This window comes from Ceratina calcarata, unplaced genomic scaffold (genome assembly GCF_001652005.2).
Source record: "Ceratina calcarata isolate Rehan_Ccalc_2016 unplaced genomic scaffold, ASM165200v1 scaffold551.2, whole genome shotgun sequence".
In the NCBI taxonomy this organism is placed as follows: domain Eukaryota; kingdom Metazoa; phylum Arthropoda; class Insecta; order Hymenoptera; family Apidae; genus Ceratina; species Ceratina calcarata.
Window position 1 is genome coordinate 1,248,171 of NW_017176693.1, and position 21,254 is coordinate 1,269,424.

Consider the following 21,254-nt stretch of genomic DNA (forward strand, 5'->3'; position numbering starts at 1 on the left):
TAGAGGACAACGAGATCTACAATTTCCATGTAAAAACTTTTCGCTAGCGTCAATAGTTAACGAGTAATTTGCAAAAAACTCTTTTTTAGTTTTTCGTCAATAACTCGTTAAATATTGATGCTAGCGAAAATTTTTTACATGGAAATTGTAGATCTCGTTGTCCTCTACAAGAAAGGTCCTATGCAATTTTCCTGTAGGATCTACAGTTTAGGAGTTATGGTGGGAAAACGAAATTTTTATAAAAAAATTCGCCGTTTCGACGGTGGGATGGTTGGATTTTGTCAACATCAATAAAATGCCAAATAATCCTATGTAACTCATTAAATATCGAAATTAGAAGAAGAATGCACTATTTTTAATTATAGGAAATGCGTTTTTCTAAGGTACATGAACTTTTGGGATTGACTGTATAGCCAATACATCCTTAAATGAATCGCGAGACTCTCGTGGGGCAAGCCATAAAGGTGATCATGAACGGACATGAATGATCGTGATTACGGTGTTGTGCAACCCTTGCGAACAGACCCCCTCACGCGACACCCGCAAGAATTCTAGCCAAGATTATCCCGCGATTCATTTCGGTTTTACGAACACGGGAAGGAGGAAGTCGAACGCGGTGTCCCGAAAAACGGAGACCAACCACCATCGGTTTCTAATAAAGATATCCTTGACACGGGCATTCAGCGTGTTCTTCTCGGTGAAAATCCTAATTATCAGAAATTCCTCGCGCCTTCCCTCGAGCTCGATGCTCTCGTTCTCCCCCGGCTCTCGGCGCACACTTCTCCCGCTGCTGAACCGCTCTATATTAAACGGCGAAGTAGGTCACCCGGTATACCCGGAGAACAAATTGAGTTTGCATCGTGCAGGATCGAAGGACCTGCACCGTTAAGGATCCGTCTTCCGACGGACTGGACGTGCTCGCCGCAGCTCGTTTGCATAATATCTGTTCGACCGGTGACCAATGTTAAAAGACTTTTGAACCAGTCACATCTGATTCTGTTCGTGTTCGGGCCGTTGATAAAAGTTTTAGTTGGCATAAAAGTGCGCGGTCTGTTCACAGAACGGAACGATTTTCATGGAAGAGAGGGGACAAACGTTGAAAGGACGGGTCGAGGGCCGTGGGTGGGCAGCGTCTCGAACGAACCGCGGACTCGAGAATGGACTTTCGCTGGCCACCACTGAACGTAACGCGGACTAGATAATTATGCCGCGATAATTACGCACCGTTGTCACGAGTCCGATCGACCGTTCTAAACAGAGACCCGAACGAGAAAACGAACGGCGAATGGCGACATTTCTTTCTTACGGTTTGACTCTGCCCTATACGGTGCTCGTCAGGTCAGAAATTGCTCGGCAGAAGACTCACAAGGAAACGATCTCCGACCCGAACTAGATTTAGATCGAGGCGAGATGGAAATTGGATGTATTTGCTCTTCTCCCTTCGTTCGACGAGTCGGATTACCGTGTAATCTGTACAGAATTATTAACCGAGGGACAATGATCGTTTTCAATTTCGAACGAATCCAGGCGCGACCCACATTCCGTCCAAGGTGCAAGGACGTCGGTGAGTGGCTCATAAACGTCCCAGTGCTCCATTCTTGGATCATTTTATGGGTAACGATAATATCACCGTGTCCAACTTGCACGTCGATATCTCGAAAGCGTGATGATGACGATCGTTCTGGTCGTTGAATTTTCTTCGATTTTCGCGTATGCCGATCGAAGTTAGCAGTGTTCGTCTTGGCAATTTCGCGTTCCATTTGATCTTCTTCGACTCTCAGTCGTGAATCCTCGCTGATCGTGAGCCCACGTAGCCGTGGTCACGTTCCAACACGAATTTAACGTTCCAAAAAAGGAAACCGGTTGCCACGAAATCGTGCTGTTTTCGTAAAACTGGTTCCTCCTCGCAGACGTTCCTCTGTTTTTTTTTTTTTTTTTTTTTTTTTCAGCTCGTTTATTTAAATACAGAACAGACTTCCAAAGTCCGTGCAAACAACGAGGCAGACTCGTTCTTAATTCGTTCTTAACCCGTTCTTAACCGATAACAACGATCTCGGTCAAGCTTCATGTTCACAGCTCTGTCGCGTAATTTCTCGAGATTTACCGATGTTTGAACGAAAGTAGACGGTAGTTTCATCAGCATATCGTTACATGGCAACGGGAAAGTTTTAAGAAACTGGTCTCGTTCTCCCGACCAACTGCCGACTAATCGTAAGTCTCGTCGAACGTTGTTTCGAAGTCTTCGGCGCGCAGCTTGTTGCAGTGAAATTTTACTTGATAGACTGCAGTCATCCGTTTTAAAATTCAATTTCGAGACTCCGGGTCGAGAGATCTCGAGATTCCGTCTCGAAGAAGATCCATACCGAATTCCATCTATCTTTTAGACGCCGCGTCGACGCGAGAAAAGTGTTCAGCTTTTATTTAATTGTAGATACGACGGTACGAAAAACGGGCCAGACGAAAGGCCGGCCTCCAAGAAGAACGACACGAAACGAAAAAAAAAAGAAAAAACGAAATGTCAGCAGAGATTTTGTTCTTGACATTCTCCACTCGTCACGACTCGCCGTGGTGGAAAAGGAAAGAGAGTGGGATATTTATGTTCGCATAAATTTAGCGGGAATTATTAATGGAACGGTGATTAACGATTTTCAGACCTTGGCTAAGGCTGAGGCGAGGCTGTTTCAGGGTTGCCCGATTGACACGTTTTCTCAGTCGATACGATTACTATAATCATATCGCGATTTCTCTGAAGCCGAAAACTCTTCAAGTACTACCGCTTTCGTTCGCGTACAACAATGCCTTCGGCCCGTATAGCGCTCACGGATTTAAGGTTCGATCTATCGTTCACCGAGATTCGGATGAGTCGAGTTCTGAATGCAACTGCAGTCGAACTCTCAGTTTTTGCAAGCTAGCTCGAAGCCGTGAAAGCATCTGCGGCCAAGCCCAGTCGCAAACAAGAAAATTTCACATTGAAATTGTTCGCCGTTGAGCGTTTGAGAACGAAAAATACCATGACTTTCATAGGACTGCGTTTCTTCGCTGTTCATTTCAGAACAGGAGGACTGACCTTTATAGGCGAGCCACTTTCATTGGCTGATCGTGAACGCTCATATTCTACTGCTCGATAGTAATTTCTCTTACGGTCAGCAAAAGCCCCCCCGAGTTCTCAACGATCAGTCGTACAGTTTTATATACATATAACAATGGCAGTGGACAAAGTAGAATAAGTTTTGTAACGTTAATTTTCTTTTTCAATGAACGCGTAAACCCGTGTTGTATCCTTTCTAATCGAAGCTGCCGGACACGACAGGAGGTCGTTTCAGTCTGATCGTGAGACAAGAGTATAACGTTACCCGAGGTTGAACGCGTGATCTGCGTGACTAATCGTAAAGACAGTTTTAATTGCAATCAAGAAAACCTGACAGATCGTCCAAGGCAGATCGTTTCTACGAAATGATTTGTCAAAGTTATAAACAGATCTTACGGAATGATTCGTCAAACGCTTCTCTCACCGATCCCCGGGCATGATTCGAGTCGACTCGAAAATCAACGGTCGCAGACATTTGTTATCGGGTGAATTGGAGCCAGGATCCCCGAGGAACGAGCTGGTCGCAGGGCCATTTATTCTGCGCGGGATATTCTAAAAATAGGAGGCGAGGGAGAACTGCGTATGCAAGAGGAGAGTGGTAACCCGATGACGAGGAAGCAGGGGCGAGGAGAACGGTCAGGACGGGGGTGGAGATGGTTCAGCCAGCCACGGGCGATTGAAATATTCTTGCGGGGGTGTAAACGGGTGTCGGCAGTGACGCGACGAGCCAGGGTGGGAGGTGATACGGCGTACCGTGGATCTGGCAACGGCTTCGAGCCATCCTCGCTACATTTACAGGGATCCAATAAAGTGATACTAACCCAAAAAGATTTGAATCAATGGAGCGATGTGGCATTCGACGGGGGTGGTGGTTCTCGCAATCATGCGTCAACGGGGGTGGCCCCGGAGGTGGTGAACGTGACAGCAGTACGAACGTGGTATCGTCGACTCTCTACTCCAGAGATAGTAAAAAACAGGAGAATGGTTCTAAGAAGCAGAAGAATCAGAACGTGTATCGGAGTGTGAAAATCAATTGAACATTTCAATCGAATAATAAATGTTCAATCTACAATTATCTGAATTTCGATTTGACTCTCCTCGGGAGGTACTGAATCATCCTGGCAATTTCCGATAAAAGAGCACTCGAACTCGAGCTAATTCTCGTGCACCGTTATAAGAGCCTCTCGCTCTTCTCTGCTTTCAATCGAAGCATCGGCCTGTTCCGAGCAACCTGTTACCTATGCACGACGTACACCTTACCCAGTGAAAACGGAAGGAGGATGAGACCGATTATGTATTCCAGAGGATGATTCCTTCCTCGCGATATCGAACGCGGGCTAACGGAAACCCCTCTTAACCCAGTATGCAAATAGAATCTGGAAATGTGGTCTATAATCCCGGCTTGATTCCGTGAACGTTATCTACAAAGTTTCAACGTCTCGGATACTCACTGCACATACAACAAATCGCTCTCCCATTTGTGTTTCATCGGATTCTCATTCGATATCTAAGATCACCGCAGCGTCCAAACAATTGTCACGTCGTGACTGAGACTCGTTAGTCTAATAAATTAAATTCCTGATGCACCGAGTACTTCCTCTCTCACAGTCGCCTCAAGTTTTCAAATTTCTGGTAAACCACAATCTGCCCGAGCACGTTGCACAGGTTCAATGACGTCAGAGCGGAGAAACGGGGGATGAGAATTTGAGAATCGCTGCAACGGGAGATAGCCGAGATAGCCATGCCACTGATCCTCGGAATAGCGGTGGTAGGGATCGGGGGTTTGATCGTCGGTGGTGGTACGCAGAGGCAACGTGCCAGCCGTGCGAGGGGAGGCAGCCATGAATGAAAGTAGCGCGTATCGATTTACCCGCGTCGCCCTAGATAAAATATGGTAAATAGTGAACCAAAATGGGCTACGAACGAACAACGTCATCGTGCATGGCTGCCGCTTTTTTGGCCGGCCACCAACCGGCTTCTCCACTAACGATTTTTCCACGGAAACGTTCCAACTCATTGATAGAGACTCGCCTCTCGACATACGCCATAATTTATAGCAAACACCAAATTTAACGAGATAAAAAGACGAGCATCGTCATGAGATCTCTTCTATGCTTAAATCTATGTACTTACTACGATAACGTCGCAAAATTGGTTGGTAGTTGGTTCAACGAGAGAGAACTGCGGAACATGTTCCTGCTGATGCACGTCCAGGAGGAGAACACGGGCCGATACTCCGGCCGATGATCATGTTCAAGTAGTTAAACTCTCGGTGAGACGGTCATTAATTCATTCGAATCGCTCGCTTTTACCTCGTCGTTAACAATGCGCCCGCATTAGGCCACTTTTACTTCTGAATAAATTATACGGTTCGCGTAGTACACAGACATTACGCATATACCACGTTCAAGGCATACGTGTGCTACGTAAACCCCACGCGCGCACTGTAATAAAAAGTAATTCAACCTCTGGACGTAGTAGCGAATGCCAATTAATAAGTGGATGAATTCGATGTACTCGGAACGAGACCGAGTACATACAGAATCGCATCGGAAGCTGCATGCATATCGAAATGATTGAACAGATTTCCATCTAAATTACATCGTACAAAATTCTACCATAAATGTCTTACTTTGCATAAAAGCCTGCCAGTCTTCGGGCTCGACCGTTCCGCTGTTTCTTCGACATGGATCAATCTCTTAGATTTCGCAAGACCGTGAAATTGGATTACGGTTAAAGCATAGAGTTTTGATAATTAGAAATTATGAACTTGGACGTAATGCAGATCAATGGAACGATCGCAGCGCTATATGTGTTTCACTATCTAAAATTATTGTCTCGGGGTGCCGCCATTACCCATTCATACGTTTCGTCGTTTGCGCTCGTTGCACGTCAATGGCACGTGAAATGTGCTGTAGAAACGAACGTCCGATTCCTCCATGAAACCGCACGACGTCGAGCACTCACTGTCATCGAGAATCAACGGAAATCAATGAGAATCGTGCTCGAACACGCACCGTCTCGAGTCACTGATCTCGTCGAGCGTTCCGAGGGTGTTACGCACCAACAGATCGCAGATGCACCCTGGCACGATCATCGTGAACCACGATCATCTTGAAACCAGGAAACTGCAGGAAACGCGCCTCGATACAAAACTCTGCCCCCCCCCCCCCCCCCCCCCCCCCCCCCCCCCCCCCCCCCCCCCCCCCCCCCCCCCCCCCCCCCCCCCCCCCCCCCCCCCCCCCCCCCCCCCCCCCCCCCCCCCCCCCCCCCCCCCCCCCCCCCCCCCCCCCCCCCCCCCGCCCCCTTGGCCTGACAGTACGACGGAACGTCGTTGAAAAGCGTTGGAAGAAAAGCTTTCGAATCGTAAGCGTATGACGAAACGAAATGCAACGTCTGTCGCGATTCGCGATCCGTTGAATGTGAGCGAAGAACGAAAAATTGGCGTTACCTAGGTCATGACAGGGGTGGTATCTTCATGTTCCGACGGTGATTCAAGACAGCTGGCCGACGATGCGGCGGTGTATCCCGGTGCACGAGAACGATGCCACTGCAATGCTCGGCCACCAACACTTCCACGCCATAATACGTCGGAAACGCGCGACGTTGCTCGAGTTTACTCACATGAGATGTCCCGCGAGATCCTAGGGGTAACCGATGATCGAAGTCGGTTACGGAGGCACGTAGGTTGCACGCGGGCGGCACAGATACGCGCGGCTGGGGTGCCGAACACGTTTTCCTTTTACCAGGTAAACTAAAACCGACTGTCCGTCCCCCCGGCGGCCCCGCGTGACGACGGTTGGCTGCGGGATATCGTTGGGGGTTCTGGACGTCCGAACGGGAACGAGGGAAGAGGGAAGAGACTGAACGGAGAAAGAAGAGCACACGACAAAGATGGGGGATGAACGGTTCAATGGCGCGACGTACCGTGGCGCCACCGTCAAACTACCCCCGCGCCATGACGATTACGGTGGGATTGAAATCGGTGGAAACGTCTCTCTCTCTCTCTCTCTCTCTCTCTCTCTCTCTCTCTCTCTCTCTCTCTCTCTCTCGTGTCTGTATATGTGCGTATGTATGGATTTCAATAATTTAACCATATACCCAAACGTATCGACGGAAATTGTTTCACGCGTACAGAAGAGACGACGTTACGATCAGTTCTTTTCGGACAATGGAATTTATTCGCAAACACTTGGGATTGATTAAAAAATCAATGCTCAGAGTTTATCTGACTGAGGAAAGATCGATGAGATTTATGCATCGTACGATCCGTGACAAACCGATGACTGCATCGATATTGATCAATATTTTGTGAATAGATTCCGATACTACTTTATCATAGAAAAATTTCTTATCTACGGAACGTCGCACGATACGGGAAACTATCTCCGCTTTGTGCATATAAATTTTCGAGTATACAAACGCCAATGTCTCGTGAAAGTTGGTTTACGCTAAAATCATATAATCCACAGGTCTCGTGTAAGTATATCTTCTCTTTGTATTCACAATGGAGATAAAAATTTGATCGATTGAATTTATTCAACAACGCTATCAGTTAATCGCCTCGTGTCGTATCTCCAACGAAATCATATAAATAAGAAATTATTTGAAACCGAGCGCACCTTTCTCGTTGTGCAGCTTTAGTTATTAAAACGTGTTTATAGTTGAACGTGTCGAAATCATAGAGGTAAGAGAATGAGGTAAGTGCATGTAAAACCTTTTCAACTACCAAAAGTAATATACCTTTCAACTGCAGTGTCGCTTGAATCGATAAAGCAACACGGAGAATCCGCGTCTAAGGCACACGCGATCAATTTTTCCTCTCGATTAGGTAATCGAAATGAAAGTAAGGAAAGTAAACGCGGCGGCGTAAACCCCGATGGAAATCAAGGATCGAGCATGTTACATCGACGATCATTCATTTTCCTTCGTACGTGCTTATTAAAAACGATTCCAACTTCGCTTCGACCCGTTCTTCGACTGTCAAGATTCTTTTTTATGAGTTATTTACCTCGTTTTTACCTCACGTTCATTCTAAAACAAACATTCCCGGCTTGTATCGGCCGAAGCCAAGCCCGTATATACTGAACATGCCATTTGGTGTTGGAGTCTATGTAAGTCAAGTAACTCGTTATTTCCTCTCAGTCGTTGAAATGTCAAGTTTAACTTCGTGTATGTACAGAATATCTAGCCTCGTGAATTGTGTAATTTACGTTTCTTAAATTGTACGCATTATCCCTCGACTCTCTGTCCCGGTATGTATGCAAATTACGTTCTTCGATTTATGTGATGATAAAATCGTGTATCGATGAAAGGAAGAACGGTTTCGATTCACATAGTTATACGTGTTAAACATGTATCAAGCTCTAATTGAACGAGAGAAAAAACAAACAATCGCGCGGCAATTGTCTCTGGTGGGCGTAATTGCGATATTGCGATGTATCGTATCGTAATAGTTACGACGATGGGATATGGGATCGCGTCGGTGTACGAGGCCGTCTCCTCGGCGGTAATGCGTATACAAAAGGAAATCAATGCTCTCACACCAGCAGCGAGCGACAGTGATCGTGTGTAAAAATGAAATGGGGCATTGGGTGAAAGTACTCGCGCGCGGAGTTGGAGGTCTTACAGTCTTATATCAGATCAGTCTTTGCCAGTCTTTGCCAACAGCAGTGCAGGATGTCCACGACGAGTTTGCCACGCTCCTTTAAATGATCAGATCTCCTTCGACGGAGATTGTTCTCTCTTCATTATTCTTTCGGTCATCGTTTCGTTTCGTCCCAGCAACGAGCAAGATTCAATTTTGCTAGAAACGCCACGAACACGAGGCGAAACAGTCGTGGCCGTCTCATGTTCATCGCTCACGTTCGCATCAAACGGATTTTCGTACAGATCGAACAGTCGTTCGTGCTACTCATCGTGTGCTTCGTGCGTTCGGTGAACAGTTCTTCTCGTCGTACCAAGAGTTCACAGTACGAAACGTGCATTTTTGCAGAATGATGCAGATAATATGGACGTGGTGGTTGATCGTGTCAGTGGCAGATTTAACGTTGGCCCTTGACAATGGTCTGGTAAAAACACCGCCGATGGGATGGCTCGCATGGGAACGATTCAGGTGCAACACGGACTGCAAAAACGATCCTGACAACTGCATCAGGTGAGAGCGTTTTTCCCTTTCCAAAATCGTTTCGTTCGATATTTATTTGTAGCTTGGAAACTGGAGTGCACGCATTGTGTTCATCAGCGTAATCTGACTCCTGACGATCAAGTGAAACTTCATTAGCATCTATGTTACATACCTCTGTGTCTGGAGATTACAGTCCGGTGTGAAAATATTCTATACAGATTTCTTTAGACGGGTACCACCGCAGTTCGAAACGTTCTTGCTTTTCCCTTTTCAATCATTAATTTCATAAGATGTCGATTACAGCAGAATTACTTAACAGAGTCTACGCGAATCATCGATGCTTTAAGAATAATTCTTCGCGAGCCGTCTCAGAGCCGTGTCGCACACGTTCTGAATCGCTATTCTAGTCCAAGGCTTCGTTACTAACAAGAAATGAATATGTATGTAACGGTTGAAACATCTTTCGGACGAAAGATCAATCTTTTCTTGTAACGAGTCTAGCCGAAAAGAATTCATAATACATTGTATTGTGAAAATGATGACGAAAAGCATGTTTCCTCAGCGATCGACTTTTTCGCACTATGGCCGATATCGTGGTAGCAGAGGGCTATGCAGCAGTTGGGTACGAGTACATCAACGTTGATGATTGCTGGTTGGAAAAAGACAGAGACGTCAATGGTCAGTTAGTGCCCGACAGGCAGAGGTTCCCGTATGGCATGAAAAGTCTCGCGAACTACGTAGGTTCTCGTACAATGATCTTATCTTTATTTGTTCGCACCGATAAAAATGTTCTATACGAATCGGTAGATTCACTCGAAAGGTCTCAAGTTCGGTATCTACGAGGACTTCGGTAATTACACTTGCGCCGGTTACCCAGGAATATTAGGACACTTAGAGGCCGACGCGCACACCTTCGCAGCGTGGGATGTTGACTATGTAAAATTGGACGGATGTTATTCCCAGCCCTCTGAGATGGACAGAGGTATACTTCGATTGATCGCTCGTTCCACGAGCTTCGCAATTCTATTTTAATAAAATATTACAGGATATCCCGAGTTTGGATACTACTTGAATCAAACCGGCAGATCTATGGTGTACTCTTGTAGTTGGCCAGTCTATCAGATCTATGCCGGCATGCAGGTTGGTATCCGCAGCGGAGCGTGTCCGTTTCGAAGGATCAAAGGATTCTAAATTGTACAAAATTTTAGCCGAATTACACTGCCATAACGGAGAACTGTAACCTCTGGAGAAATTTCGACGACATTCAAGACTCCTGGAACAGTTTAGAAACCATTATAGATTATTACGGAAATAATCAGGACGGAATCGTGCCGAACGCTGGTCCTGGCCACTGGAACGATCCGGACATGCTGATCATCGGTAACTTCGGGCTCAGTTACGAACAGAGTAAAACGCAAATGGCGTTGTGGGCGATTCTGGCCGCGCCGCTTTTGATGTCCGTCGATCTCCGAACGATCAGGCCGGAATACAAAGCTATCCTACAGAATAGAAAGATCATAGCCGTGGACCAGGATCCGTTAGGCATCCAAGGCCGACGTATTTACAAAGTCAGTAATTGTTGCGCGTAAATAATCGACATTGAACGCGCCGAGCGTATTGAAACATCGATGTAATTCCAGCACAAGGGTATCGAAATTTGGGCGAGGCCAATTTCTCCGGTTAATCAGAATTACTTCTCGTACGCTATAGCATTCGTGAACAGAAGGACGGACGGCACGCCGTCCGACGTGTCTGTCACGTTAAAGGAACTTGGACTCCAGTATCCCGGTGGATACAGCGTAGAGGTACGTAATTGAACGATCTCCTCGAAGAATCTCGTAAAACAACCGGTGCACGTTTCCAGGATTTGTACGAAGACGTGAATTACGGTGTCCTCACGCCGCAAACGAAGATAAAAGTTAAAGTGAATCCCTCCGGTGTTGTGATATTACGGTGCGATTTACATTTACAGGACATCTTCGACACGAATCACTTCCCGCAGTTGTTCAAAGTCAGGCAGGACTCGTTTAAATAACACGAGCTAAGTAGCAACGAACTTTAATCACACTATTTTTTTCATATTTGATAAAACAACGTTACCGTACTTTAGGAAATAAACGATTTTTGATCCGTAATAGTGTAAGACTTGTCAAACGGCGTGGTGACGCGATAGTTTATTGAAAGAAAAAAAAAGGAGGAGAGTGCGTGTACGTACGCACTTTCGCAAAACGCACAATGTGATCGATCAACATTTCGACACGCACCACGCGTAAGCGTTGTCGAAAATACGCTGCCATGGTGAATTGACGTATTTCCAGTCGGTGGGCTTCCAGGGCCATTGCCATATTTCCGTACAACGCTCGGGGTGTGGCATCACCGCCAAGTGTCGGCCATCCGTGGAGCAGATACCAGCGATACCCTCTGTAACGAGTCATTAATTGCACATCACTATGCTATACGGATTTGCGCTGTTACAGGATAATGCGAAACACAACCGTTTGATGAACGCCGTTACCTGTGCTTCCATTAGGATTAAGTGGATACCGTTCAGTCGGATTACCGTAATCATCCACGTATTTAATAGCCAGACAATGACTTCTCTTCAGTTTCTCTAAAACCTCGTGGTTACGGAACGTAAACCTTCCCTCGCCATGAGCGATCCACACTCCTAACACGCTGTTTTCCATACCATTTAACATGATCGACGGTGATTTCTCAATCTTTACGGTACTCCACCGGCACTCGAATCTCTCCGACGCGTTGTGATCCAGGAAAACGTTCGCCTCTTCGTCATTTTCAGTTCCTATCCATCCTAACAGAGACATCAGTTGACAGCCGTTGCAAACTCCCAAGCTGAACGTGTCCTCGCGCGAAATAAATCCTTTCAATTGCTTCCGTAGAGACGGATGGAATAAAAGGCTCGCTGCCCATCCTTTCGCAGAGCCCAGTACGTCTGGAATCGATCTCACTTGATTCTCACGTTCCCTCGAATTTGTAGTTGCGTCGTACTTGCGTCATACCTGCGTAGCTGAAACCACCAGGGAACACGACACCCCTGAATCTGTCGAAAGTAATTTTGTCTCGCAACAAATCCTGCATCGTTACGTCCCAAACTTCGAAGCCTGCTCGCATCAAAGTCGCTGCCATTTCCCTATCACCGTTTACGCCTTCCTCCCTTATCACAGCAACAGCAACGTTGGCTGTACAAATACTAAAAAATTGTAAACTCCCTCCGCTTTGAATCTAATCGCTGACAAGACGAACCTTTCCGAACAGGAACCTGGGGCCTGACATCGGGATCGAACGTTAATTTGTAAGCTGGCGCAGTTCTGTCCTTCAGTCCAGTAAACTCTTCGAGCGCGTACTCGACGTTCTTCTGTCGACGCTCTAATTGATAGCTGGTCTCTTCCCATAAATACATCAACGATAACACCGTCGAATCCAGAACCGTTTCCTCCTGCACCCGAACTTTCACCTAAGAAAATAAATTAACGACTGACTTCGTGCACTTGCGCAATCTGACACGACAGACGCACACCTTGGACGATAATCCGAAGCCTTCCGATCGTCCGATCAGATACACGGGAACTTTGAACTGCTTGAATACATCCAAAACGTAATTATGATTCGTCTGTTTCACTTCCAATATCCATCCGAGTTCTTCGGCGAAGAGTACTTCGAGAGCAGACCCCGATTTGTGAGATATATTGAGATTCATCCCAGAAATACCAGCGAAACACATCTCCAAAAGACACGCGATAAGTCCTCCGTCGCTGATATCGTGTCCTGCCAGTATCTTCCCCTCTACGGGCCACAGAAGATGCGTGAATAGATGCGAATAACGGTGCAAACACGATGCTATACCTGCTATTAAACGTTGAGTAGCTCGGAAAGCGTTCTTCAACGTGTCAGAACGATCCACGTCCGGTGTTTCGTTGCCCAGAGAATTGTAAACCTGAGCGAAGGCTGTGCCACCGATTCGATTCTGTCCGTTCGACAAATCCACGAAGAGCACGTAACCGTTCTCTCCAGCTGCGGGCGCCTTGAGATCAGGTGTGACTACCTACGAAAATATCAAACGCTGAAGCGTCCGATCTTCGTGGAAGGATTTAACTTTATTTACTTGACGAATGTCCGGACAAGGAGCGTAGCAAGAAACTACGAGAGTCCCTGGCGATTTCACGACGTCTTCTCCGATCCGTGCAGCCATACTGAGAGAATCCTTGCCACCGTCGATCGCGATTCCTAATTCCTTCATGATCGAACACATCGCGGAACACGCCTCGTATAACGCGGCACCTTCTCCCGGCAATTTAGCAGCCCACATCCAATTCCCGCTGCATTTAACATCCTGGAAAGTGTACAAGGTATGTAACAAAGGAAAGTATTCGCTGTTGTAAACCGAACGGAACAGTTGATACTTGAATATCGGAAATGTGTGCGAAGACCAAGTTACTCAGCGCTTCTGCCACGGACATGCGAGCTCCGGCCGCTGGATCGACCAGACCCTTTATCGGTTGTTCCCCAATCGAAGTTGCTATACCAACCTGAGTCATAAGACATCGTTTCATACGTATATTCGTCCCTTTTTCTGTTCGTTTCTTTTACCGTGGAGAAATGAGAGATCGCTGTTACAGCAACGTCTGCAACGGGAGTGTGCAGCGGCCCGACGCACTGTTGCTGCGCGATCAACCCGGTAACGCAACGATCAACCTTGTTAGTCAAATAGCGTTTGCTCGCTACCGACGGCAAACGTAATACTCTTTCCAAGGCAGCTTCCACAGTTACGTTTGGCAGTTTCATAGGAGGTAACCGAACTGCTAGTCTTTTGAGATTGAACGTCTGTAGAAACATCAAACGATCGTTTCAACCTCGTTGAATCTAAAATTCTTTTACGTTCGCGTTCACCTTTCGAGGCATCTTTCCAAGCACCAGTTCCAACTCCAAATCGACCGGATGCCTTGTCTCGTACTTGTAATTCGCATTTAAATATTTTGATGGATCGCAATCCTCCTCCTCCGAAAGAATAATCTTTCCATCTTCCGTAACTGTCCCTACGAAATTCACAGGACACTTCTCTCGAACCGCTATTTCTTTAAGTAGATCGGTGTCCTGCGATCTGCAGAGAATAGCGTCGTTCTCCTGATACTCGGCGCCCCAAAGCTCCATGGTACTGATACTCGGGTCGCCCAATTCAAACTTCTTCGCGAATATCACCGCACCCGCGGGCTCTACTAACTCTTTCAAGACGTTGCCTACAGTAATTTCGAACATTGATCAATTCATAACATCATACTACTATCTTTTAAGCATATTTTTACCGTTGCCTCCGGCGCCTTGGTCGTGTATGCTGAGAATAGGATTTCGCGATCCCATCTCGGTACAAGCGCGAACCATCCTGTTCAACTTCTGTTCCATTTCCGGATCCCCTCGTTGCACAGCTCCAAAATCCAATTCCGATTTGTTATCGCCTTGCACCTAACGAATCTTTGTCTCAATATTTCTTATCTATCGCTATTTGCAATGACAAATTACCTCGATAGAACTGGCCGAACCGCCTCCCACGCCTATTCTATAAACGGGACCACCGATTTTTACCACTTCCATACCTGATACCAAACACGATCACGGTCAATAGGATTCTGTGTAATTTTATTTAAACGATCACCTTTCTGTCTATCACCTTTTCCTGGCGGGATTTTCTGGGACATGTCCGCATCCATGGTACCCAATCCTCCGCTGAACATTATCGGCTTAATCCACTCGCGCCGCACATCGTTCTCATCCGTCGTACCAAACGAACGAGCAAACCCAGCTACGACTGGTTCGCCAAACTTGTTCCCATAATCGGACGCTCCGTTGCTAGCTTCGATTATTATTTCCAACGGAGAAGCCATGTTACTAGGATACAGCGAATTCTTTTCCCATGGTAAATCATACCCTGAAGAGATCGGCAATTTTAGAGACTGCATTCTTTCGATCACTGACTAAATCTTTGAAAAGATGTAAGCTCATCTTGTTACGAACCTGGAATATGCAGGTTGCCAACCGAGTAACCTGCGGTTCCGGCAATGTAATGTCCTCCTCTGCCTATTCCTTGGATATCTCTCAATCTTCCTCCGGTCCCAGTTGTAGCTCCGCTGTGTGTGTGAGAAGTATAACGAAACTTTTAATGGAAGTCCTTCCTAAACAGATACTGAATCGTTTACCTAAACGGAGCAACTCCGGTTGGGAAATTGTGAGTTTCCGCAGTGAATATTAAATCTTGGTCCACATTCACCAGGTGGAAGGGACTGCACACGTGAGTCTTGCCTGGACGTAACGTTTCTGTTCGATATCCCTTGATCGCGCTACTGTTATCGCTAAATTTAATCGTATTGTTCGGATTCGAGTATTTCTGTGTCTCGATGATCATATCGATCAGAGACTCCTTCTTTTCTTCGCCGTCGATGATCATACGACCTTTGAAGAACCAGTGGCGGCTGTGCTCGCTGTTGGATTGCGCCAAGTCAAAGCACTCGACGCTCGTCGGATTCCGCTTCAATTTGTTCAGAAATAAATCCGTGTAAAAGTCTAAGTCCCAATTGTCGAATGCCAGGCCCAGCTTTGAGTTTACTTTTTCCAGCGCTGCTCTCCCTTCCTCCAGAACGTCGACTTCGAACCAGTTGTCCGGTCGAAACCCATGGTCAAACGTATCCAACGGTTTCGTGTATCTGCATTCTGTCATTCTGTCGTGTAACAAGTCTGTAATCTAGACGACGAGCAAACGTAAGGATGTTAACACGACTAAATATTTTAGATGGTGCGTTTACATACATCAGCTTCGAGTTGTTCGTTGATTGCTCCATTCTCGTATGAAACACGATATCTGATGGCTACTTCGATTCTTATTATTTTATTTAAACGTACAGATCTACAAATCGACACGGCATTGCTTGAGAACGCCGTCGAGAAGTTCAATCTACAAAGAAACGTAGTCTAATAAAATTACTGTGCGATCCTTTTACAGTTTGCCTTACCTCGGTCCGATTTCTATCGTAAGGCAGTTACTCGATTTCTCGTCGAATATACTCGTGTCTTTTAAATCGTTCGACGTTAAAGGCGGAGATAAGATCCATTGCAGCACTTTCGATTCCTCTTCAGTCAAAGATTCATTAGTTTCAATATAATAGCACAACTCTGTTTGCAAATCAGTAATCTGAGCTACTTTCCGTTTAAGATTCTCACACTTGTTTCTCACCTGTCCTGGTTTCAAGCCAGGACTCTTGTACAGTCTTGTGATACCCATGATCTAAAAAATGAAATACGAAGTGAATCGATCTAGGAAGGAATCGCAAGAAGATCACGGAACTGGTACTGGTTTGTTGAACGAGATTACGTTCAACGAGACCCCCCAGTGAATTGGCAAACGAATCGTCAGGATATCTCGATTTATCAGTCTTGTAATTGCAACATCGAGGCGATGTCGAGAGGTCAATCTGTTGAAATTCTGTATGTACACATGTTCTTCATCATTTCGCCTATCCTACCGTTTTACGTCACAGTTGTACAAAACATTTGCTATCTTGTCAACACGATAATTGTCTCATTTTTAATGTGCAATCAAAGTTACATATAGTAAGTAATAGCTACGTACTGCATGCGTTTCTTTCGTAACGACGTCTAATAACTTCTTCACGTTCCGTTCTCAAACTCACACGAGCAACAGGTTTCCCACCACGTGTTGCCAATCCATTATCCAATGCTTCCCACGTGCTTCTCAGTCGATATCATCGGTTTCTTATCAACGTTACTCGTTTTTTTGGTAAGGGAGGACTTGGAAGATGACAGGAGTACGTCGACAGCTTTTATTAATACTAGTTCGTGTTATCCGTAATTATAATAAAACTAGAAAACCTTACGATTTATTCGAGATTAAAATATTTACAAAACAATAACTCTGAAAATCATCTATCCGAGGAAATCGTAATTGGAAACGTCCTCGAATTGCTGATTTTGAGGATTGCCCGGAGCCATGGGCCTAGTGGTCATCTGACCCCTGGGAACCATTTGCTGTTGAATTCCAAGCACTTGTCTGTACGTAGGCTGCGGCTGCAAAAACGCACCGTTCGATTTACGATAAAATTCTATACATCTATCCGACGATCTTAATATTTGTTCGTGTATTCGAAAGGACAATTCGTACTTGCTGCAGCAGATGTCTGAGACCGATGTTGGGAATGGGCCGCATCACTCTCGGCGCGTTCGCCTGTTGGTTTGCCATACCAGCAGGATTGAGCACTCTTTGGGCCTGTTGAGCCTGTAACAAATTTTGTCGGTTCAATTCCTCCTCGTGTCTTGCTTGAATCTATGCGATAGAATGTATTGTAACTTCTAAAAAACAGTTCACCTCCAACTGTTGTTTATATTGCATTTCCTGTTGCTGTGCTACTTCTAGATTCTGTTGAATCTATAAAGTTAAGGTAGATCGAATGAATCCAGTGAAGTTTGTTCTTTAGCATATACATACACACGACTTCAATATTTTTTTACTATTGTATCAGTTTCTGCGTTTCGTGTACGATACTTATTTATTAGCTTACATTCACTTCCAACGATTTATATTGCGCCTCCTGTTGCTGGGCGGCTTCTAACGTTTGCCGTAGCTGTTGGATCTTTAATAAATTTTGGTGTCTAGCCATTTCTATGTCATCCGCGAACGGTGGTCGTTGCTGGCCGATCATCGTAGAAGCCGGAGCCACTTGCGGACCGCCAGTAATACCACTCTGTTGCGTGACAATAAAACAAACTGTTTATTTGATTGTTCCATACGTTTCATTCCGAACTCCGTCGTCTAAATTTATTTATGCGCTCGTCGCGAATCTCACCTGCATCGTTATCTGATTTTGTGGCCCGGCGGACGAGCTCAACGTCTGCTGCGGTGCATTCGAGACTACGTTCTGAGTTATTTGGCCTCCTCCCATGGCTATAGTGTTCGTTTGCGAAATCAGAATACCGCCCTGCGGAGTGCCTGTAGTCGGCATGGGTCCAGTGATCGTGTTCCCTTGAGCGGCTCCGGCCTGAAACGTAAATAATAAATTGCATCGTTGAAACGTTTCCGAAAGACGCTTCAAAATGTGTCTCGCTTACCTGTCCTTGTCTAATGGAAGCGTGCGATGTTTTTTGTTGTTGAATGACTTTCCGAAGACGATCCACAAAGCCTGTCTGATCGTTTGGTATGAATCCGAGATAGGTCCTTCTCTCAGCCGTATAAAGTAGGATAAGTACTTTTATATCGCAAGCCGTTGTCCCTTGCATGAAAGTGAAGTGAACACAACCGGCCTGAAACACAATCCTGTATATACCAATTCTCGGTCACTCAGGGCAATTGTAGAATTTATCATCTACTACTAACAAATCCCGAGTTCATCACTTTCGTCAACGACTCCAGAGCTTCGCAGGGCGTCGGATGAAACAGAACGGACTTGGAGTTTTTCAAATAGGACCCGCCGATGTTTCCTATCAATTGTTTAGGCATCAGCTGCATGATCAACTTCTGTGGCCACGTGTCGGCTTTCCTGAAACGGGGATTTGACATCATAATATTCCGTGTTCGGCTTTTCTCGATAGACACTTACAATTCTGGTTCTCCGTCCTTCGAGTTTGCGGAAACTTGACAAGGGAGATGTCTAGTTTGCTTCTGCGCGTCCGCAGTCGTTTTAGCTTTGTCTACCCATTCGATGATACCTTGCCATATAGTCTGTCTTTCACGCGGCGTGCTGATTTGCGGCCCGGGCCCCACCGCAGGACCAGTTACATTACCCTTTAACGATCGCATTAATATCATTCGCATCGCTTCGGCCGTATGCCATGTATGTACATTTTTTTAAAACAGTAATAATTGACTCTCGCTCACCTGCGTTTGGGAATGCGTTATTTGCTGCTGTTGAGTGACCGATGACACGGGTGCCTGTGTCTGAGACGCGGTGACCGTTTGCGGCACCTGAGTAGGCACCGCTTGGCTGACGCACGAAACTGTAAGCTGCGGTCCCGCAGCCTGGCCATGCGTCTGCTGCGCGGTTATAGGCATGGAAGGTTGAACGTTCTGTTGGACGTTTTGTTGCTGCTGCAATTGCATCGTCAAGTTCCTCAGCTGATGCTGCTGCTGCTGCTGTTGTTGCGTCTGCTGCTGTTGCTGTTGCTGTTGCTGCTGCTGCTGCGTCTGTTGCTGCTGCGTATTTGCGGCCATGACGTTGGCGTTACCCACGTCCATCCTTTGTCCAAACGCGGTAACATTGAGCGCCATCGAAGGTGGCGGCTGATTCAATTGCGCTATCAAAGCACTGCTCTGTTGCGTGTTTGTTGGAGCTGTGGTTCCCGATGGGACGAAAGGTCTCCACCTTGTATGAGTAGCTCTTGCCGGTGTCGGGTGATAAGTCGGAGGGGCGGATATCTGCGGATTGTACGGAGGTCGCGCGGTGTTCATAGCAGGTCCTATCGGCACTACCGTTTGATGAACTGAAGCGATGTTCTGAGGGGTCGGATTTCTGTACGGAGCACCTTGAGGCTGAGTCGGTTGAGCGATGCTCTGCTGAACCTGATTCGTATTCGGGCTATCGTTGCTCTGCAACGGGCTGAGCGGAATTAACGCAGCGCCGGCGGCAGTGGAATGAACAGCTCCACCGACCGTAGGACTAACGGGCCTCTCTTTCAAATTATAATTACGCAACAGTACCAAGTGCCGCGGATCTTTAGCATAGTTCTTCGTTTGGGACGACTGCAAGTCCCCACCGGCTTTCTCAAACAATTTAAACAAAGCTGGTATCTTTCTAGGCGACAGTATAGAAAGATTGATGTTCCTCTGAAAAAGAAAAATCGATTTATCGTACGAACTTTGCAACTCCTATGAAAACTATGTATCGCGTGTACCTCCTGATAGAGCGTAGCCAATTGTTCTATGGTGTGGCCAGCGAATTTGTACGATTCTTGTATCACCGTTTGATAAGGAGGAGAATTGCAGATCAGAATGCAATGCTTCTGCGACGCCGTGTTCGGTTCGCGTCGTAGTTGTAGATCCTCGAAACATTGTAAACCGGTCGCAAGTCCTTCGCCGATGTTCGCGAAACATTCTCCCTTTCCTCCGACCATTCTTTTCGAATATAAAATCACACGTCAACCAACTCCGATAGTCTCTTAACATAATGAACTCATTTCTACTTACTCCAGTTTGTCCAGAACAAGTAGCAACTTGTGAGGATTCGCGTATGGACCGAAAGTCTCTGTGCACGGTGCTGGCAAACAATCGGCAGCATGATATATTACTATCCCATAGAGTGTCGTACTGTTTTGCTAAAAAATATTATCAAATGTCAGTAAAGGACTTGCGTAAAGTACAGGAAATAATTTTCTTTATCTAACCTCAGAGACGTATTCCCTGTCTTCTATACCACCTTGACTAAAGTACCTGTGCAATAAACATGTTTAATTAAAGGTATCTATGAACAAAGCAAGATCTTCTATTAAGACAGTACTCACTCCAGTGTAGGTATAAGGTAATTGGTTTTCAGGTCGTTAAGATAGGCTCCATTGACAGCGGTTCCTTCAATTACAAATATCACGTCGGCTTGTATGCCGTGCTCCGTAGGACCGGCTACCATTTTGATTCGACTCTTTAAAATAAAGTCAATACGTTTAATGCAGGACATTTGTAACAAGTCTCAAGTGTTTCATTTATAAAATATAACGTGGCTTACGGAGAGTTCACGAGACAGACATTAATATCGGTGATCGTTGTCACAAGTTGATCGATGATATTAGAATTAGGACTTGTTAATTACCGTTAATAAATGAACGAGGTCCTGGATTCTATCTATTTATGCCCTGTTTAATTCCATCACGTGTGCCTTTCAACACCTTTCAACTGCTTAACGATGAACAACGACAATGCAACGACAACTGACGACAACTGACGACAACGACACTGATCAAAACGGAGACGACGTCAATCACTGACACTGACATGCGCATTACACCAAGGGATTTTTAGGGCGGCAGTAGAAG

General features: G+C 45.9%; 4 protein-coding genes across 21 annotated transcripts in view; 1 reads left to right on the forward strand and 3 right to left on the reverse strand.

Moving 5' to 3' along the window:
- fid (class I SAM-dependent methyltransferase fire dancer) overlaps positions 1–7,064 on the reverse strand; it is a 25,373-nt gene extending 18,309 nt beyond the window's left edge. For 3 of the 12 annotated variants that reach the window (XR_001916822.2, XM_018031346.2, XM_026816934.1), the window contains exon 1: positions 6,540–7,064. Coding sequence is in view for 3 of the 12 variants with exons in the window: in XM_026816935.1 (XP_026672736.1) it covers positions 5,222–5,280 (59 nt within the window). In the remaining 9 variants the exon portion in view is untranslated. Of the gene's footprint in view, positions 1–3,909; positions 4,969–5,221; positions 5,533–5,720; positions 6,214–6,539 lie in introns of those variants that run through there. The other 9 variants (XM_018031353.2, XM_026816930.1, XM_026816933.1 and 6 more) reach the window with 8 other exon arrangements.
- A 704-nt stretch (positions 7,065–7,768) lies between these two features.
- Positions 7,769–11,319, forward strand: LOC108629032 (alpha-N-acetylgalactosaminidase). 3 transcript variants are annotated; one of them, XM_018031378.2, is made up of 8 exons: positions 7,769–7,788; positions 9,084–9,245; positions 9,778–9,952; positions 10,023–10,197; positions 10,261–10,355; positions 10,424–10,783; positions 10,856–11,020; positions 11,080–11,319. In XM_018031378.2, the coding sequence occupies exons 1-8, from the start codon at positions 7,784–7,786 to the stop codon at positions 11,248–11,250; spliced, it is 1,308 nt and encodes a 435-aa protein (XP_017886867.1). In that variant the 5' UTR covers positions 7,769–7,783; the 3' UTR covers positions 11,251–11,319. The 3 variants fall into 3 exon arrangements, with proteins under 3 accessions (XP_017886867.1, XP_017886869.1, XP_017886868.1); XM_018031380.2 differs by lacking the exon at positions 7,769–7,788 and adding an exon at positions 8,232–8,343; XM_018031379.2 differs by lacking the exon at positions 7,769–7,788 and adding an exon at positions 8,384–9,016.
- Pfas (phosphoribosylformylglycinamidine synthase) lies at positions 11,258–16,949 on the reverse strand. Of its 3 annotated transcripts, XM_026816927.1 has the most exons (19): positions 16,852–16,949; positions 16,567–16,693; positions 16,235–16,506; positions 16,032–16,176; positions 15,425–15,966; positions 15,243–15,355; positions 14,899–15,156; positions 14,751–14,824; positions 14,537–14,693; positions 14,124–14,470; positions 13,824–14,057; positions 13,637–13,762; positions 13,339–13,566; positions 13,080–13,278; positions 12,754–13,019; positions 12,480–12,690; positions 12,236–12,415; positions 11,731–12,168; positions 11,258–11,636 (listed from the first exon to the last, which is right to left on the reverse strand). In XM_026816927.1, the coding sequence occupies exons 1-19, from the start codon at positions 16,854–16,856 to the stop codon at positions 11,461–11,463; spliced, it is 4,098 nt and encodes a 1,365-aa protein (XP_026672728.1). In that variant the 5' UTR covers positions 16,857–16,949; the 3' UTR covers positions 11,258–11,460. The 3 variants fall into 3 exon arrangements, with proteins under 3 accessions (XP_026672728.1, XP_017886861.1, XP_026672729.1); XM_018031372.2 differs by lacking the exon at positions 16,567–16,693; XM_026816928.1 differs by lacking the exons at positions 11,258–11,636; positions 11,731–12,168 and having other exon boundaries at positions 12,298–12,426.
- A 132-nt stretch (positions 16,950–17,081) lies between these two features.
- Positions 17,082–21,193, reverse strand: LOC108629031 (Mediator complex subunit 25). Of its 3 annotated transcripts, none has more exons than XM_026816937.1 (14): positions 21,032–21,193; positions 20,730–20,863; positions 20,613–20,658; positions 20,416–20,543; positions 20,124–20,343; positions 19,111–20,055; positions 18,833–19,017; positions 18,610–18,772; positions 18,345–18,536; positions 18,083–18,274; positions 17,798–17,980; positions 17,605–17,664; positions 17,401–17,514; positions 17,082–17,306 (listed from the first exon to the last, which is right to left on the reverse strand). In XM_026816937.1, the coding sequence occupies exons 2-14, from the start codon at positions 20,849–20,851 to the stop codon at positions 17,166–17,168; spliced, it is 2,691 nt and encodes an 896-aa protein (XP_026672738.1). In that variant the 5' UTR covers positions 20,852–20,863; positions 21,032–21,193; the 3' UTR covers positions 17,082–17,165. The 3 variants fall into 3 exon arrangements, with proteins under 3 accessions (XP_026672738.1, XP_017886866.1, XP_026672739.1); XM_018031377.2 differs by having other exon boundaries at positions 20,948–21,193; XM_026816938.1 differs by lacking the exon at positions 17,605–17,664 and having other exon boundaries at positions 20,948–21,192.
- Positions 21,194–21,254: the final 61 nt, after the last annotated feature.

Coding starts and splice junctions, on each gene's coding strand:
- LOC108629032 (XM_018031378.2), top strand. Junction 9,246..9,777: donor GATCCTGACAACTGCATCAG/GTGAGAGCGTTT, acceptor ATGTTTCCTCAG/CGATCGACTTTTTCGCACTA. Junction 11,021..11,079: donor CCGGTGGATACAGCGTAGAG/GTACGTAATTGA, acceptor GCACGTTTCCAG/GATTTGTACGAAGACGTGAA.
- Pfas (XM_026816927.1), bottom strand. Junction 15,967..16,031: donor ACGAACAACTCGAAGCTGAT/GTATGTAAACGC, acceptor CTCGTCGTCTAG/ATTACAGACTTGTTACACGA. Junction 15,356..15,424: donor ACCGGAGTTGCTCCGTTTAG/GTAAACGATTCA, acceptor TCACACACACAG/CGGAGCTACAACTGGGACCG.
- LOC108629031 (XM_026816937.1), bottom strand. CDS start 20,851: ATGGTAGCCGGTCCTACGGAGCACGGCATACAAGCCGACGTGATATTT. Junction 17,981..18,082: donor AAAATCAGATAACGATGCAG/GTGAGATTCGCG, acceptor GTCACGCAACAG/AGTGGTATTACTGGCGGTCC. Junction 17,665..17,797: donor ATAAATCGTTGGAAGTGAAT/GTAAGCTAATAA, acceptor TTAACTTTATAG/ATTCAACAGAATCTAGAAGT.